The sequence below is a fragment of the Castor canadensis genome, chromosome 13 (genome assembly GCF_047511655.1).
Source record: "Castor canadensis chromosome 13, mCasCan1.hap1v2, whole genome shotgun sequence".
Taxonomy (NCBI): domain Eukaryota; kingdom Metazoa; phylum Chordata; class Mammalia; order Rodentia; family Castoridae; genus Castor; species Castor canadensis.
In genome coordinates this window covers 530,000-548,345 of record NC_133398.1, presented here as the reverse complement: position 1 = coordinate 548,345, position 18,346 = coordinate 530,000, and the positions used below count along the sequence as shown (strand labels likewise).

The following is an 18,346-nucleotide window of genomic DNA, read 5'->3' as shown; positions in this document are numbered from 1 at the left end:
CCTTTTTCTTATTTCAACCTGAAAACTCTGGGGTGGCAGGTGTGATTCTTAACTCAAAGGGAGCTTGTGAGGAACACCGTAGAATGCTAGAGAAGCCTGTGGGTGTACTGAACGTGCTGGAGATGGATGCTGGCTTCACACCTGGGCCACCGAGGGCATCAGCTCCATGAGAAGCAGCAGCCCTTATGCCCTTCCAAGGACCTCAGTGTGGCCAACACTAGCTACCCTCCCACCCCCTGGGGTCCTATTGAGGACCACACATGGAGCCACCCCATCTAGGGCCCAAGATAACAGCTTGTTCTGAGGTCCCCACAATCACCAAGATCTTGGCTGTGCCTCCTGAGTTCATAGGGTCCCAGGCTGTGGTCACTGAGAAAGGCCTTCAGGTGGAGGCCCACAGGACTGGCAGGCAGCCCCTTGTTACCTGCATGCAGACACAATGTCATCACCACACTGACTTACAAGTGTCCTGAGCACACAGCCACCAAATGAGGCCCCAGTTGGACTCAGTCACCATCATGGTGCAGGCTCACCTATGACACAGCATGGGCCAGCAGCGGGGTCACCAGCAGGGTCTCCTGGATCCATCTTGTGACCAGCAGCTCCAGGAAGAAGGAACTAGGAGAAAAGGACAATCAGGTCTCTGGCTCCACACAGGCTGGGGAGTTCCACGCAATCCTGGGATGTAGCTGCAGAGTACCCCAAGAAGTGGGGCCAATCAGGCCCCTGAGTACAAGTGGACGGCCTTCCTGCTCACAGCCAGGATATTGAGCCACCAAGACTGGATCCTAAATTCCAGTCCTGGCCCAACACTGTCACTCTTCTAGTAGGGCAATGGCAGGAGGGGCCCGGGATCTGACCATACCCCACACAGTGTCCAGAGCCCAGGAGAGGATCAAGGGGCCAACAGACCCTGTCACCACAGATCACCACCAACCTGTTCTGACCCTTCAGCCTCTGGCTTCTGCAACAGCGTTGCCACACTGAGAGGAAGCCCCTCTCTCAGGGGATGAGGCACCCTCACTGCAAGCCAGCACCCTGGGCCACCAGCTTCACTTCTGAGGGTCTCGGCTTTCCCTATGGGACCCAGGCACACTCACAGCACTGACTTGAGAGGTGGACCCACTGAGCTCTAAATCCAGGCTGGCAAAGAGCCATTATCATTCCTAGGCCACAGGGTTAGTGCAAAGGTTTTCGTACAAGTCACTTTTCTGTATTTGTGGAAGTCACCTCCTTTTCCTCCTTTAATCTGTTCACATGAGGCCATATAAAAAGGTACTCTGTAAATGCTGCTTCAGGCTGTCTCACACACAGTGACACACACAAAGTTCACTGTGGAATTCTGGATCCTGACAGGCACAGAGCAGGGAGAAGCTTTCCATTTCCTGCCTGGGGCAATCACTGCTGCAGCAGTGTCTTCAGACACTGAGGTACCCTTCCCTGCAGGGACACACTGCATGACTCCCAGGGTGCCTACAACCACGGGCTCACCTACAGATCTAATGCCTTGTCCATCTCAACTAAGCATTTATCACACACCATGCTGCAACTTTCGCAGTGTGAGGTATTCCAGCAGAACCAGTAAGAATTTTTTTTCCTTCTTCCAAATTTCATAGAAGATGCGTTCTTACTGTGGCTCTTAGCAACCTCAGCATACAACGCTTTACTTTCCTCATTAAGTTGTGAACGCCCACCTTTTCACTTAAAGGAAGAACATTACCCTTCTCTTTGGCACATGGGAATCACCACCATCATCACTCTTGCACTTTGGGGAGCTTATTAAGAAGTCAAACATGGGTTACTGGAGTGAGCTCTGAGACACCGCTCCTGTTGTGTTACGTGACAGCCCGGCAAGGGACTAAGGCCAACAAGTGGGTAACACATGCAGCGTGGACACGCTGGAGAAAGGGCGGGCCCACACCCCAGCGGAATCAAGCAGCATTAGCAAGTTTCATCCTCTACTCAGAATGATACGCGACTTAAAAGTTTTGAAACGTTTATTTTTAGAATTTATTAGTTAATATTTTTGGACCAACTTGACCACTGAAGCTGCAGAAAACAAAACTTTGGATAAGGATAGCACCATATTTACATTCATTTTTCTAAATAATACACATGGTCATTTCTTGGGTTTTCAGTTTACATGTTATCAACCAACTTCCCCAATGCAAGGTGAGAATTTATCTGTCATTCTGAGACAGATTAGAGGAGCCCACCTCTCCCTGGAGCACTGAGGCAGGAGTTAAGCATTATTAAATACTGTTGAACTTAGTAAGTCCCTGTTGTAAGCACCCTCTTCAACATTTATTTTTCCTTTAAATAAGCTAAGGTGCTGGGGTCTAGGGTGACTTGACTCCCTAATTGACAGCTGTTAGACCCTCCCTGGTGCCCTGGGTGCCTTGAGTGAAGGACCATCAGTGAAGCAGTCAGCAGATTGCCCTCATGCCAGCACTGGCTGCTTTGAACACTCCACAGGCACCTTGAGAAAGCTACACGACAACCACAGCTACTTGGTGCCAAAACACAACTCTGCCTCCTGAAGGCTCTGTCCTAGCCACAACTGTTTCAAATAGTTTGCACCTGACTTATTGTTCTCACAAGCCTCTATGACTCTAGATGACTCTGTACCCATTTCTACAGAGGCCAGAGAGGGAGCACTTTACCTTATGGCCCAGCAGAAGGCCTGTGACTGGTGACACTCAGTCCTTCATTTCCATGAAAGATTGCATGATGGTACAGTCACCCTTGCCACATCCCCTTTTTAGCTACATAAGCAGGCCATTCAGCTCACTTTGTAAGCCAGTCCAGATAAGCCTTCCTGTGCTGCCTCCTGGTGATGCAACATTAGGCCCAATAAGAGGCTTCTCTTGAGTGGTCTTTTCTTCCTTACTTTTTATTTTCATTATTAATAGAGTGGGCTAAACTCTAACATGAAGGAACAGGACAGGAGAAGCAGAAGCAGAAGTAGAACATCAGCCACTGTCCCAGGGACAACATCAGCAGTAGCAACAAGAGACAACTGAACAGTTCCAGTGAGAGGCTGGGGCAGAAATGATGGGGTGGGGGTGGGGTATAGGAGAAGAGGCAAAAGGGACGAGGAGGGCAGTAAAAAGCTGAAGATGAAAAACTGCAGGCCCTGTTGGCTGAAAGACTCCCGCCTTAAGGGCCAAGGGTCTCAACACCTTAGCCCTAAGAGCTGTAGCACTAGAAGACACCATCTGCTGCTGTTTGTTGCTGTCTTCTGCTGCTGCCCACTGCTGCTGGAAGCCAAGGATTGTAATAGCTGCCAAGTGTCAGGGCCACTGGCAGCTAAAGCACAGAGCAACTGAGCCTCCAACCTCAGTACCTAGAGCATCCAACCTCAGTACCTAGAGCCATAAGTCTTTGACTTCTAATCTTTTCTTTTTTGGTGGGACTGGGATTTGAACTCAAGGTTTAGTCTTTGGCTTCTAAACCCCAGAGCAATAGACCCCTAACTCTGAAGGCTTGGAGCTGTCAGCCTCTGGATCCACCCCAAGGCCTTGGGCACTCAAGGATGCAGGATTGCTAGCACTGGAAGAACATCTCACCTACCCATGATTCCTACCCAGGTAGAGCAACAGGACCCCAGTCAATTGAAGGGTAACATTTTTTTTTTTTTTTGGTTTGGTGGTACTGAGGTTTGAACTTGGCCTTACACTTGCTAGATAGGTGCGCTTCCACTTGACCATATCAACAGCCCTTTTTGCTTTAGCTGCTTTTTTAAATAGGGTCTTGATTTTGTGACTGAGCTGGCCTGAACCCCGATCTTCCTATGTATGCTTCCTTCACAGCTGGAATGACATCTATGTACTCCCATGCTCACTTTCTTTTTTAATTGGTTGAGATAAGGTGTGCTGTTTGTGCAGGCTAGCCTTGAACCACAATCTCTGCCTCCCACATAGCTAGGATTACAAGCATGAACCACAGTGCCCGGCATGACTGGTAACATTTGATTGGCCACCATGCATCCCATGGCCTCCTGAAAGAACTCTGTGAAGACCTTTTGCCACTCACCACTCAGGTGACACATCATGTCCTGTGGCACTGCTCTCAACTGGGCCGGTGGTGTGTCCCAAGTACTTCTCCAGACCTCTGCTCTGGTAATGGGGGATGTCTGATGCCAGACTGACCCTCCCACTACAAACAGCATAGCACTGGACATCATAATTAGGGAGTCAGCTTCTGGGCAACAGGCAGCACAGGACTGTGCCTCCTGACAGCAGGAGGCCCCAAGGGGGGCCCGGGATTCTGGCTCCTCATCTGAGGACTATCTCTCAAGACCCCAAGCAGAAGCCAGGGAAGCAGTGTGTATGAAGGGCAGCACTTGGCAGGAGGACCTCGGTGGCCGGGGGTAAGAGCACTCTAGTGGGCTCAGAGCAAAGTCCTCAAGGCTCCCTGGAGCAGCTGGCCCAGGGTTGAGAATATGACACCCTAGAGTCTAGCCCACCAAGAGGATGGATATTGTCCCCAAGACAGACAGCCATGTCATGGGATCACACTGAGAGCAATGCCTGCTCATGAAGCACCCTGGCCAACCCAAAACTAAGTTCCCCAAATCCTCAGGAAGATGCTGTGAAGCATGGTCCACCAGGATGAGGAAGTTGGAGCAATGTGTCAAACCTATCGAAGATCACCCTAACAAATATCAAACATGGCCTCAACTCAGGTTATCAGCTAGAAATGGAACTCCCCACCAGAGCAAATCAATGTTCTTTGCAGGAAAATAGCAGAATCCAGAGTCTCTACAATGCATAATTCACAACATTTGGTACATAATAAAAAAAAAATCAAGAGACCTAAAAAGAAACAGCAAGATATAGCCTATAACCAAGGGGAAATGGAAAAAACATATCCTACAAAGCAGCTCCAAGGTGGTCCAGATATCAGAGTTAATAAAGACTTTAGCACAATGATTGTAAACGTGTTCAAAGGACACACAGAAAACATGTTCAAGAAGTCAAAGGAAAATACAGTTTCAATGAACACAGAGAGGGAAATGGAAAATATATGAAACTACACCAAAAAAAGAAAAAACCTAACTGGGACTTCTTCAATAAAAAGCACACTCACTGAAAAGCTCACTGTACTTGGCAGCAAGTTGGAGAAGAGTCAGTGAATGTGAAGACAGACCAATAGAAACCCCACACCACTCCTTCACTGCCGGGTCTGCTCCCATCATTAATGGTGCTCAGAAGCACCACAGCACTGCCCCCACACATCAAACTAGCTGCAAATCTGTCAGCACACCTTTGTGTAGGCCTTGTTGCCATCTCAATCTGCACAGCTACTGCCTGCTGTCTGCTGTTCTCTGGGACCCCTGCCCCCAGCAGTCACCTGGACTCATCTTGTCTCTGGCTTGGATCCTGCATCCTGATTTGCAAATCCTTGTCTTTGCTGGTCTGGTACTCTGGAGCTTTCTGTGTAGAACCTCAAGGGAGGAACATTCAACACCACCTCACTTGTCTTTATCACACTCTTTCCCTTCATGGTAGTTTTGCTGTACACGGTCCGTAGTAACCTAGTCATTTCCCACAACATGTGGCAGCAAGAACTCTCCTGTCATGTGAAGGTGAGGACACCACTGTCATGTGGTGATGAGAACCCCACCATCACATGGAGGTAAGGACACCGCTGTCATGTGGAGGCAGGGACCCCGTCAATCTTCCAGCTCCTGATGATTTTGGTGAGAAGCTTGTGGCTATGTGGCATTTAGCAACTGGCTTCTCCCTCATTGCCACAGGGTCTAGGGAATATGGAGGTGGCATGGTCACCTAGTGAACTCAATGGAGCCCTCTAGGGTGGAAGCTGGGCCCTTTGGTCTGGGAAATGCTCCTGTGTGATTTTGGATAGTGCTCTGTCCTCTGTGCGCTCTGTCCTCCTCCAGGGCTCCTGTTATTTGATCTTAGACTTCCCAGGGGGGTATTTCCTCTCCCTCAGCTTATGAGAGAGTCCCTGAATTTTTTGCAGCCCTTTCTTTGAATTGTTTGCTTCTGCTGTCAGAATTCAGTAACATCCAAGGGCTCTTGTGTTTTGAAGGTGACCTTTTCAACAGACTCCTTTCTTATTTTGGAGTTTCTCCTCTTGCCCCTTGGAGAACCTCCTGGCTGGGTGGTTTTCAGTTCCTGCTATTTGTACTGATGACCTCTCTCCCACTGGAAGCTTTGCTCAGATATCTGAGACTGTCGCCCACATCTGAGAATTAGGCACACAGTGCTCAGGCTCCAAGCAGGGGCCTTCATGGAACAGTTGCCTCATATGGATGACAGTGCAGCCTGGAAGGTTAGGGCCTGAGTCGACCCCAATCAGCCCTGACTTGGCTGGGCATAGACACCCTGGCCCAAGGTCTCCAAAGGGCTGGAGTTTAGGGTCTGACTGCTGCCTTGCTGCCCTCTCACCATTTGAGAGGAACCTCAATCCCTGAGCCCCCCTGCCAATTAGCCTTAGCTTTGGGGCTGCTGAAATCCCAACCTGGATAATTTTGTCTTTATCTTCTCTATCTCAAGAAGCTTTGCTTTTTACGTTTCCTCCATTGTCGACTTAATGGGCTTCAAATGAGCCAGAGTCAGCAGCTACCACACATCTGGGCAGGGCTCAGTAGGGCTGGCTCACCCAGGCCTGCACTTGCTCCATGGGCCACAGATCAGAGTCATGGTTCTGAGTTCACGAAGGGAGTCGCCTGGGGTCTTCTGAGAAATCACTTCCCGCCTGCCCATTCCCATCACAGCATGAGTCTCCTGGGCTTTTCACCAGGTCAGGGAGGGAAACACAGGTCTGTGTGCTGAGGTCCCTGTGAGACATTTACACCCTTACCCTGTCCAGAATTCCTTCCCAGGTGGGGGAGCTCATGTCTGCTTGGCCTCTGGTAACAAAGCACCAGACCAGGTGACTCAAACAGCAGAAATTGTTCTCTCAAAGTCCTGGAGGCTAGAAGCCTCAAGAACAAAGGCTGGTTCCCAAGACCAGTGTCTTCACATGGCCTCCCTCTGTATAAGTCTGTGTTCTAACTCTTCTTACACAGGGCACACCCATGACCACACTTTACCTTAAGGGCTTCTTTAAAGGCCCTGTTTCCAAGGACAGTCACACTGGGGGTCAGGACTCCAACATGCACATGTGGGGGACACAATTCACCCCATAAGAGGGCAACTGGGCACTCACAGGTACTTCCTCAGAAAGTGATGGAGGCCCCAAAACTGGTGCTGTGTGGAAGGGTACAAGTGCTCACGAGGACTCTGGACACCCTGTCCTCTCTGGCTACTATGGTGACACTGTGTGCACTTTGCATGGAGAAACTCAGCTAGCACCCAGGCTGTGTCTTGTCACTTCTGTTTACATGTGGCCACCCATTCTTACCTGCTTTTTAACTTTTTCTATCTATAAAGGCAATTTATACACATAGTAGAATATTTTGAAAAATAAATTTGCAGATTCTGAAAAATTAATGCAAAAGAAAAATCTAAGAGCCACAGTCTGGTCAGGCACTGAATAGTTTGTGAGACTCATCTCCAAAATAACTACAATGAAACGCACTGGAGGTATGGCTCAAGTGGTAGAGCTTGCTTTGCAAGTGTGAAGCCCTGAGTTCAAACTCCAGTCCCACCAAAACAAACAAACAAAAAAGAGCCACAGTTCCCTCATGCCATCCCCCATTTACTTATTTAATTTTTCCAGTGCTGAGGACAGAACTAAAGCCTTGTGCATGCTTAGCAGGCACTCTACCACCAAGTTGCATCCACGGCCCAGGTTTTCCATCTCAGTGTGTCCCTGCCCCCACTCCTGTGTTAGTGCTCTGTTGGTTACTGGCCCAGTCATGCTACCCAAGGTGTGTGGCCCCCACCACTGCCTGGGTTTGGGAAGAAGTGCAATCCCTTGCAGCACAAGGACCAGCATCTTCATGTGTTGCAAGAGTCACTGCCAGCCCCAATCACCCACCTGTTCCAGGGCCCGGGGGGCGCTCAGCATCCATGGGCTCTACCCAGGGCCAGGAGCAGGGGCAAAACCCCAGTCCCACTGCTCTATACCAACAGTAGTCTGGGAAGCCCTAGACTCATCTTCCTAGGACCTTGGCTCCAATGAGGATGGTCAGGTCTTGGATTCAAATCCAACCCCTTCTTCACCAGGGCTGTAGCCAGGGCCTCCAAAACTGGGCATTGAACTTGCTCAGCAAGCTGTCCAGGGCCTCTGAGGACCCACAGTGCTACTGGACAGAGCTGAGGGGCCCTGGCTGTCCCCCAGCATTGTGGTTTTACAGGCTTCTGACAATAAACTGTTATGCCTTGTGATTCAAGAAATGGAAGGATTCTTGGCAGAACAAGATTGCTTTAGGCAAAGCTCCCATTTTTTAAAGTAGCAATACTCAAAATTTCTCTTTATTGTTGGCCTTCCCTAGATCTCTCCCTGAGACACAGTTTTCCTTACATCATGTTGCAGCAGCTTGAGTTCCTGGCAAACGTTAAGGTCAGCTGACAGCTGAGCAGAACCAGGCTTCTCCCACTATCCAGTAGGGTGGGTATCCAGGGCATGTAGTCTGCCCCCAGCCCATCGCCTACCCATTGGAGCCCTGACCCCTCTTGGGACCTGATGCTCAGACAATCCTCCCTGCCTGCATCTGGACACCAGGCAGAAGGTCCCTGTGTTCTTAAGAATAAATAAAGCCAGACATGATGGTACACACCTGTCTCCCAGCACTTGGGAGGCTGACACAGACTTGGGAGACTGACACAGAAGGATCACTTGACCCTATTTAAAAAAAACAAAACAAAACACCAAACTGTGACAAGAATAGAAAATGAAGCCCCCAAATGGAACCAGGTGCCTGGAACTGAGTTATCTGGGCAAAGCAGGTAACACTCCTGCCAAAGGTGTTTGATGAACAAATGAATCCCACTTCTAAAGGCACTACCTTCTGCTTCCAGAAACTATCCTGGAGCTCCTATCCCATACCTCCTGACTGAAGACTCTCACACAAACAGACCCTCCTCACTGGTGGTGTGGGTCTAAGAACCTGTCCAAGTGAGCTCAGCTTTCCGGAAGGTCCAGAGCCAAGGTCACCCTCCTGGCCTCCTCTCTGGGTCCCACAGCCTGAGGGTCTGCACATGCAGACCAGTACACTGGGCAGAAAATAGGACAGACACCCCCACTCCACACACACGCACACACTGTGTGCTAGAGGACATGGGAGACACCCAACAAATCTACAATTCACAGCCTCGTACCACCCACCCCAGCCCCATGAGAGCCATAGGGCACCAAGGAGCTGGTTGGTCTCTGGGCCCCTCTGCTGGCTGAATCTGGTGGTACCTCCTCCCACTGGTTGAGCATCAGGCAGGACAGTGCTGCTCCTAGGGCCACGCTGAACGCTGGCCCCTCACAGACATGTCACCATGGAGCCTTCCTGTCTGCATACCCAGGTTGGTCCATCCACACCAAGGCCAGAGCACCTGGCATGCCATGATAACAGTCGCACACAGCAAGGGCATGAGGGCTATGATCCAAGGCCCACCAGCTCTCTGTCCTGAACACAGCAGAATTGCTGGCTCTTCGGGTTGCTCTCCCAGTAAGCCCATCAGCCCAGGCACAGTCCCTGAGGACCCACCTGTTTGTTCTGTCCATTTACCAAAGGCTCTTTCCTGAGGAATCCTGTGGACCGAGTCTGACCCCATAGGATTCAGTCACGGTGGTGTCCCCTTCAGCATCCCTACCTGTTCTCTAGGGTCCCTCTGGCTTTGAGAGGGAGGATGAGGGTGTCTCCTGGGCCCTGTATGGAAAGTCCAGAGCTGCTCTAGGCCCAGAATCCAAGAGTCCTAAGTGCTTCCACACTCAGGGACCACATCCCACTTGGAGTACCCAGCCCCTCCTTTAGAAGGGACGAGACACATGGAAACCCCACTCAGCTCTCTTGAGGACCCTTGCTTGGCTCCTGTGGCAACCCTGGGGTGTGGGAAGTATCTGCAGAGCCAGGTGAAGTCACTGAGGCTACTGTGCCTCAGGATGGAGACAGTGAGAAGACGCTTAGTCACCCCACCACAGACTTTCTAAACTGAACTGTATCTGCCTGAGGTCCAAATCACCCTGGGCTGAAAGCATGGTACCGGGTGTGAAGCCTATGTGACCCTCTGGCCTGCTGGCTGGTGCCATGCCAATTAAAGCTTCCACTGAACATGAACAGCAGACATGTGCAGTGCACTTAGTGTGCACACGTAGGCACCTTAGTGTTTCTTAGAGGAGCCTGAGAGGCTGAGCTCTGACTGTGAGACCTGGTGCCACAATGTGGCTTCTGGCTGAGTATCCTGGCTCTCCAAGGCTCTGGCCCTGTCCAAGCACCATACCTGGGGAGCACCTGGCCCCATATCAGACTCACCTGAGGACATACAGCATTAGCCCCCATGTGAGTGCAAGTAGAACAGGACTGCACAGTGGGACCCACCTGGAAGAGGCAATGGGTCAGTTCCTGACCTGTCACAGGTTGCAGCAGGTGCAGGCTGTGGCCTGTCTGATTACAGGTAGGCTCTGAGAAGGGTTCCAGGTGCTTCAGCTAATGGCCTTGGTGTCACACACTCTGGGAACCAGAGGAGTGGTGGGCAGCACAGAGGGAAGTTCTCTAGCCCCACCTGTGACCCGGACTCTCCCCTTTCCCAAAGGAGGGAAAGGCAGAAAGGCACCACTCCGTCACTCCCAGTCAAGCCTTGCTTACAGGGGCAGGGGTACAGTACCCAGACAGTGCCTCTCAGAAACCCAGCCCCAAACCCAGAAGATTCCACTCCTGGTCTGAGCAAAGCTTTCCCAGCCACTGAGTGGTGTGGGAGACTCCTTGGAGCTTCTTCCTCAAGGTGGGAGGATGCTGGGGAACTTAAGACATTTCTGAAACCCCAGTTGCAGGCAGCACTCACAGGAGCTGTAATAAGTCACACTGCAGTCCCCAGGCTGCAGGTTGAGGACAAAGCTGGGCACCCTGGGCCTCAGGACACAATGACCTTTCTCTACCCTGTGGTGAGTACCTGAAAGTAAACCCTAAACCTAAGACAGGTCACTCAGCAACCCTGCTGGTGGCACAGGGCACCCTGAAGACTGGTAGGAAGCCAAGCTCTACCTCGCTGATCCACAGACACCGTCTCAAGGACACTGAATACCGAGAGGCCGGCCTGGAGTATAGGTAGGTGGGTTGGCAACACTAGCCTCAGAAGCCCAGAAGGCCCTGACCTCACAGAGGAGGCTCAGAGTTTCCAACCCCTTCCCGCCCTCCACTCCCCAGCCCTTACCCCTTCTCTGCATGGGACAAAGGATCAAATAGCTCAGATTGACTTTTTACATCACTACATATGGGAATGTCATTTTGGGTATACTGGGATTAAAAAATACATTATTAATTTCACTTGCTTCTCTTTTTTAAAATATGCTACTAGGAAGCTGGGTTTTGGTGGGTCACACCTGTAATCCTAGCCACTCAGGAGGCAGAGATTAGGAGGATTGCAGTTTGAAGCCAGCCTGGGCAAACAGTTCAAAAGACCTTATCTCAAAAAAAACCCTTCACAAGGACCTAAAAGCATATATTAACTCCAACATAGTGGTCGTGGGAGACTTTAACACCCCATTATCATCAATAGATAGGTCATCCAAACAAAAAATCAATAAACAAATCCTAGATCTAAAATATACAATAGATCAAATGGACCTACTTGATGTCTACAGAACATTTCATCCAACTTCTACACAATACACGTTCTTCTCAGCAGCCCACGGAACCTTCTCCAAAATAGATCATATCCTAGGGCACAAAACAAGCCTCAGCAAATATAAGAAAATAGAAATTATACCGTGCATACTATCTGATCACAATGCAGTAAAACAAAAATAAAGACAAAAAACATGCAAAACAGCTGGAAACTGAATAACTCATTGCTTAATGAACAATGGATCACTGATGAAATAAAAGAGGAAATTAAAAAGTTCCTGAAAGTCAATGAAAATGAAAACACAACCTACCGGAACCTATGGGACACAGCAAAGGCAGTCCTGAGAGGAAAGTTTATAGCCATGAGTGCATATATTAAAAAGACTGAAAGATCCCAAATCAATGACCTAATGATACATCTCAAACTCCTAGAAAAACAAGAACAAGCAAATCCCAAAACAAAGAGGAGAGAAATAATAAAAATAAGAGCTGAAGTCAATAAAATAGAAACAAACAAACAAACAAAAACATACAAAGAATTAATGAAACAAAAAGTTGGTTCTTTGAAAAAATAAACAAGATCGACAGACCCCTTGCAAACCTGACTAAAATAAGGAGAGAAAAACCCCAAATTAGTAGAATCAGGAATGCAAAAGGGGAGATAACAACAAACACCATGGAAGTCCAGGAAATCATCAGAGACTACTTCAAGAACCTATATTCAAATAAATTAGAAAATCTTAAAGAAATGGACAGATTTCTAGATACATATGATCATCAAAAACTGAACCAAGAGGATATTAATCGCCTGAATAGATCTAGAACACAAAATGAAATTGAAGCAGCAATCAAGAGTCTCCCCAAAAAGAAAAGTCCAGGACCCGATGGATTCTCTGCTGAATTCTATCAGACCTTTAAAGAAGAACTGACACCAACCCTCCTTAAACTGTTCCATGAAATAGAAAGGGAAGGAAAACTGCCGAACACATTTTATGAAGCCACTATTACACTTATCCCAAAACCAGGCAAAGACACCTCCAAAAAGGAGAACTATAGGCCAATCTCCTTAATGAACACTGATGCAAAAATCCTCAATAAAATAATGGCAAACTGAATTCAACAACACATCAAAAAGATCATTCACCATGACCAAGTAGCTTCATCCCAGGAATGCAGGGGTGGTTCAACATACGAAAATCAATAAATGTAATAAACCACATTAACAGAAGCAAAGACAAAAACCACTTGACCATCTCAATAGATGCAGAAAAAGCCTTTGATAAGACCCAACACCATTTCAAGATAAAAGCTCGAAGAAAACTAGGAATAGAAGGAAAGTACCTTAACATTATAAAAGCTATATATGACAAACCTACAGCCGGCATTATACTTAACAGAGAAAAACTGAAACCATTCCCTCTAAAATCCGGAACCAGACAAGGATGCCCACTATCTCCACTCCTATTCAACATAGTACTGGAATTCCTAGCCAGAGCAATTAGGCAAGAAGAAGGAATAAAAGGAATACAAATAGGTAAAGAAACTGCCAAAATATCCCTTTGCAGATGATATGACCCTATATCTTAAAGACCCAAAAAACTTTACTCAGAAGCTTCTAGACATTATCAATAGCTACAGCAAGGTAGCAGGATATAAAATCAACATAGAAAAATCATTAGCATTTCTATACACTAATAATGAACAAACTGAAAAAAGAATGTATGAAAACAATTCCATTTACAATAGCCTCAAAAAAAAATCAAATACCTAGGTGTAAACCTAACAAAAGATGTGAATGACCTCTATAAGGAAAACTATAAACTTCTGAAGAAAGAGATTGAGGAAGACTATAGAAAGTGGAGAGATCTCCCATGCTCATGGATTGGTAGAATCAACATAGTAAAAATGTCGATACTCCCAAAAGTAATCTACATGTTTAATGCAATTCCCATCAAAATTCCAATGACATTCATTAAAGAGATTGAAAACTCTACCGTTAAATTTATATGGAAACACAAGAGGCCATGAATAGCCAAGGCGATACTCAGTCAAAAGAACAACGCTGGAGGTATCACAATACCCGACTTCAAACTATATTACAAAGCAATAACAATAAAAACAGCATGGTACTGGCACAAAAACAGACACGAAGACCAGTGGAACAGAATAGAGGACCCAGATATGAAGCCACACAACTATAACCAACTTGTCTTTGCAAAGGAGCTAAAAATATACGATGGAGAAAAGACAGCCTCTTCAACAAAAACTGCTGGGAAAACTGGTTAGCAGTCCGCACAAAACTGAAACTAGATCCATGTATATCACCCTATACCAATATTAACTCAAAATGGATCAAGGATCTTAATATCAGACCACAAACTCTAAAGTTGGTACAGGAAAGAGTAGGAAATACTCTGGAGTTAGTAGGTATAGGTAAGAACTTTCTCAATGGAACCCTAGCAGCACAGCAACTAAGAGATAGCATAGATAAATGGGACTTCATAAAACTAAAAAGCTTCTGTTCATCAAAAGAAATGGTCTCTAAACTGAAGAGAACACCCATAGGGTGGGAGAAAATATTTGCCAGCTACACACCAGACAAAGGACTGATAACCAGAACATATAGGGAACTTAAAAAACTAAATTCTCCCAAAATTAATGAACCAATAAAGAAATGGGCAAGTGAACTAAACAGAACTTTCTCAAAAGAAGAAATTCAAATGGCCAAAAAACACATGAAAAAATGCTCACCATCTCTAGCAATAAAGGAAATGCAAATTAAAACCACACTAAGATTCCACCTCACCCCTGTTAGAATAGCCATCATCAGCAACATCACCACCAACAGGTGTTGGCGAGGATGCGGGGGAAAAAGGAACCCTCTTACACTGCTGGTGGGAATGTAAACTAGTACAACCACTCTGGAAAAAAATTTGGAGGCTACTTAAAAACCTAAACATTGATCTACCATTTGATCCAGCAATACCACTCTTGGGGATATACCCAAAAGAATGTGACACAGGTGACTCCAGAGGCACCTGCACACCCATGTTTATTGCGGCACTATTCACAATAGCCAAGTTATGGAAACAGCCAAGATGCCCCACCACTGACGAATGGATTAAGAAAATGTGGTATCTATACACAATGGAATTTTATGCAGCCATGAAGAAGAATGAAATATTATCATTCGCAGGTAAATGGATGGAACTGGAGAACATCATTCTTAGTGAGGTTGGCCTGGCCCAAAAGACCAAAAATCGTATATCCTCCCTCATATGCGGACATTAGATCAAGGGCAAACACAACAAGGGGATTGGACTTTGAGCACATGATAAAAACGAGAGCACACAAGGGAGGGGTGAGGATAGGTAAGACACCTAAAAAATTAGCTAGCATTTGTTGCCCTCAACACAGAGAAACTAAAGCAGATACTTTAAAGCTACCGAGGCCAATGGGAGAAGGGGACCAGGAACTAGAGAAAAGGTGAGATCAAAAAGAATTAACCTAGAAGGTAACACATACGCACAGGAAATCAATGTGAGTCAACTCCCTGTATAGCTATCCTTATCTCAACCAGCAAAAACCCTTGCTCCTTCCTGTTATTGCTTATACTCTCTCTTCAACAAAATTAGAGATAAGGGCAAAATAGTTTCTGCTGGGTAGCGAGGGGGAAGGGGGAGAGAGGGAGGTGGGGGGAGGGATAAGGGAGGGAGCAGGGGGAAGGGGGGAGAAATGACCCAAACATTGTATGCACATATGAATAAAATAAAAATTAAAAAAAAAAACAAAACTTCACAAAAAAGGGCTGGTGGAGTGGCTCAAGGTGTAGGCTCTGAGTTCAAACCCCAGTACTGAAAAAAAAAAAGGTGCCACTAGGAAATTTGAACTCATGTATGTGGTTCAAGTATTTCTGCTGGACATGCTGGACTCGAGGCAGCCAGCTGCCAAGGCCAATGGTTCCACACTGAAGTACCCAAAACCTCTTCCTCATAACAAAGTTGTGTGGTCACGCTTCTTACAACAGTGGCAGGGAAAACAGCAAGCTCACCTTGTTATCTCCAAATTCCGACAGGGCCTGGCCAATAGCACCTCCTCAGAACAGTCCACACCAGTCCTCCAACCCCAGGATGCGCCAGGAGCAGCCAGAATGAGGTGGGGGGGGACACAGCTGAACTCCTGCAGCCAGCTGATCAGGCCTCATCCATGAATGGCAGCACTAACTTATAAACCATCCAACACCTCAGCTACCATGAAACCCTCTGAAAGTGCACAGTTACTACCCAGCATGTTCACAGATACATGCAGCTACCACGTAATGGCGGACTTTGTCATCCAAGAGACCAGCCCACATTCATTGGCAGTTGTGGCCCATGTCTCCTCCCTGTGGTCACTGTTACCTTCAGTCTCTATGAATTTGCCTATGCTGGACATTTCCTATAAGGCGCTGTCTGAAAGTGGCTTCTTTCCCTGAGTCTCAAGGCCCACCCATGTTGCAGCACTTCAGAACTTCATTCCTTTTTATAGTTGAATATCAAATGTGTGGATGGGCTACACGTTTATCATTCATCAGTTGATGGTCACTGGGTTATTTCTTTTGTTTTTGGCTGTTATGAATAATGCTGCTGGGAACACTTGTGTACGAGTGTTTTTATTCTGAGACAGAGTCTGGCTTTGTGCCCAGACTGGTGTGTAACACCATCCTCCTGCCTCAGCCTCCCAGTGCTGGGATTAAGCTTTGAGCCACCACACCTGGCCTATGTACCAGTTTTGTGTATGTGCGGACACACTTCCATTTACTTGAGAAATCAGCAGACTGTTTTCCACAGTGGTGGATACACTGTGTCAGACTCATCTGCAGCACACAGGGCCCACATCCCCACAGCCTCAACCCCATGTGTTAGTGTTATCTTTCCACTTCATCCATCCTGGTAGGATGCCTGGGCCCCAGGACCCAAGGTCCCCTTTCAATGGGGGAGTCTGCTCTTCCTGGCCATTCCAGGGCCACACAAAGCTGTGCCCTCAGGGGGTCTCAGGAGCTTCAAGGGGCAGGTGGCAGAAGGGTATAATGTCGCTGCCACCAGGAGCAGAGTTCTTGCCTCTTATATCCATAGAGGCCCCAGAGGTGCCCTTTGCTCAAGTCCATGCCTGTAGGGACCATAGACCATCAGAAGACCTATCCACGGCACTGCTCACACCCACCTGCCTTCGGCCCTGTAAGGTCAGGGTTAGGGGGAGGCTGGTCGGACCCATCCCAGAAAAGCAGATGAGCCCCATGTCCTGCCCACACTGCCCAGCCCATCAGGACAACAAGGCCCTACTGCCAAACTGCCTGAAGCATATTCAAAATTGTCCTTCCTCAGCAAACATGGGAGGCCCAGCCAGCTCCCTAAGCACCCCAAGCTATAACTTCCAGCAGCCCCATCACCTGCATCCCCCATCCCAAGGTCCCCAACCCCAGGGTCTCTGGCATAGGGAGTTGCTCCATGCATAGGATGGACTGGCAGGTGCTGCACTGATACAACCAGCAGAAAGAGGAACACCTCACGGGACTGATAGATTACTTCCCTCAGAAATAGAAGGCTAAATTGATCCCCAGCCCCACTGAGGCTCACGCCTTGAGGCCCTGGGTTCTCCAAACTGGTGAAGACACTGCCCCTCTTGCACAAGCCGCATGGCAGGAAGGTGCAGTGTGGAGTACAAGCCAGCTGCCCAATCTAGTATGTACCACCAGGTAGCCTGCCCTCAGAAGGGGGGGACAGGGACACAGCCAGTCCACACCAAAGTGCCACTGGGTGATTTGACAGGAGGGCCTACCCTAGGCCTGGCCCTTGGGGCCCATTGTCCAACTGCAGTGTCCTATACAAGGGCCAACACCTGGGGGTGATTGCCTGTGCTAACTAGCCTGGGTCAGCCTCATGCCCACAGGGACACTCAGGGCTGCTCAGCACCAAGAACTCAAATCTGGACACTTTCCTGTTTACTGAAGGATGTTCCAGGACACACCAACTCTGACAGATGCTTACAACCACGAGAGCTGACATCCTCCGTCTCCTCACCTGCCCCACCTGCAGCTCTCGCTTTGTTTGGCTTTCAGCAACTCTGGTTTCTTCACCTCCCTGGCAGAGTTTCCAGGGGCTCTTCTGCCCCCGATATCCTCTCTGCAACCCATGATGCATGGAGTATGGCACAAAGGGCACAGGACGCTGGTGACTGGGGGGATGCTGCTGAGGTTGGTGCTGAATGCAGCTGCCTCCCAGTGGGGGCTTGGCCCAGGGCCCTGCAAGCCACAGCCATTGAATTGTCCCATCCTGTGTATACAGGTAAAGGAAAAGCCCTTTCCTTTAGGGGGGACTGTTGGAGATGACCAAGGCAATAAATAACAGACACACTTGCCCAGCTTTTCACAGGTAGTGCTAGAGATGACCCACACAGAGCCTCTCGACCCGACCTGCTCACTTAGGACCTTGGCTTACTAACCTCACACTCTTCTCACCTATTCTAGCCACCTGTCCTGAAAAGAAAACTGAGGTTTGGCTTCAGATCTGGGCTGGACTTTTGGACCTGATGTGGCAGTTCCCTTGGGCTTTCTGGTCAGTGTGGGGACAGGGTCCCATGTCCCACCCTACCTCTGAGAGTTACAAGCAGAAATGA

At 48.2% G+C, this 18,346-nt stretch overlaps 1 protein-coding gene across 1 annotated transcript in view; it reads right to left on the bottom strand.

Annotated features, from left to right (window-relative positions):
* Positions 1–18,346, bottom strand: part of Exd3 (exonuclease 3'-5' domain containing 3) — a 72,722-nt gene that overhangs the window by 52,762 nt on the left and 1,614 nt on the right. Inside the window, 1 exon segment of the mRNA XM_074052654.1 lies at positions 534–618. Coding sequence (XP_073908755.1) covers positions 534–588 — 55 coding nt within the window. The 5' untranslated portion in view covers positions 589–618.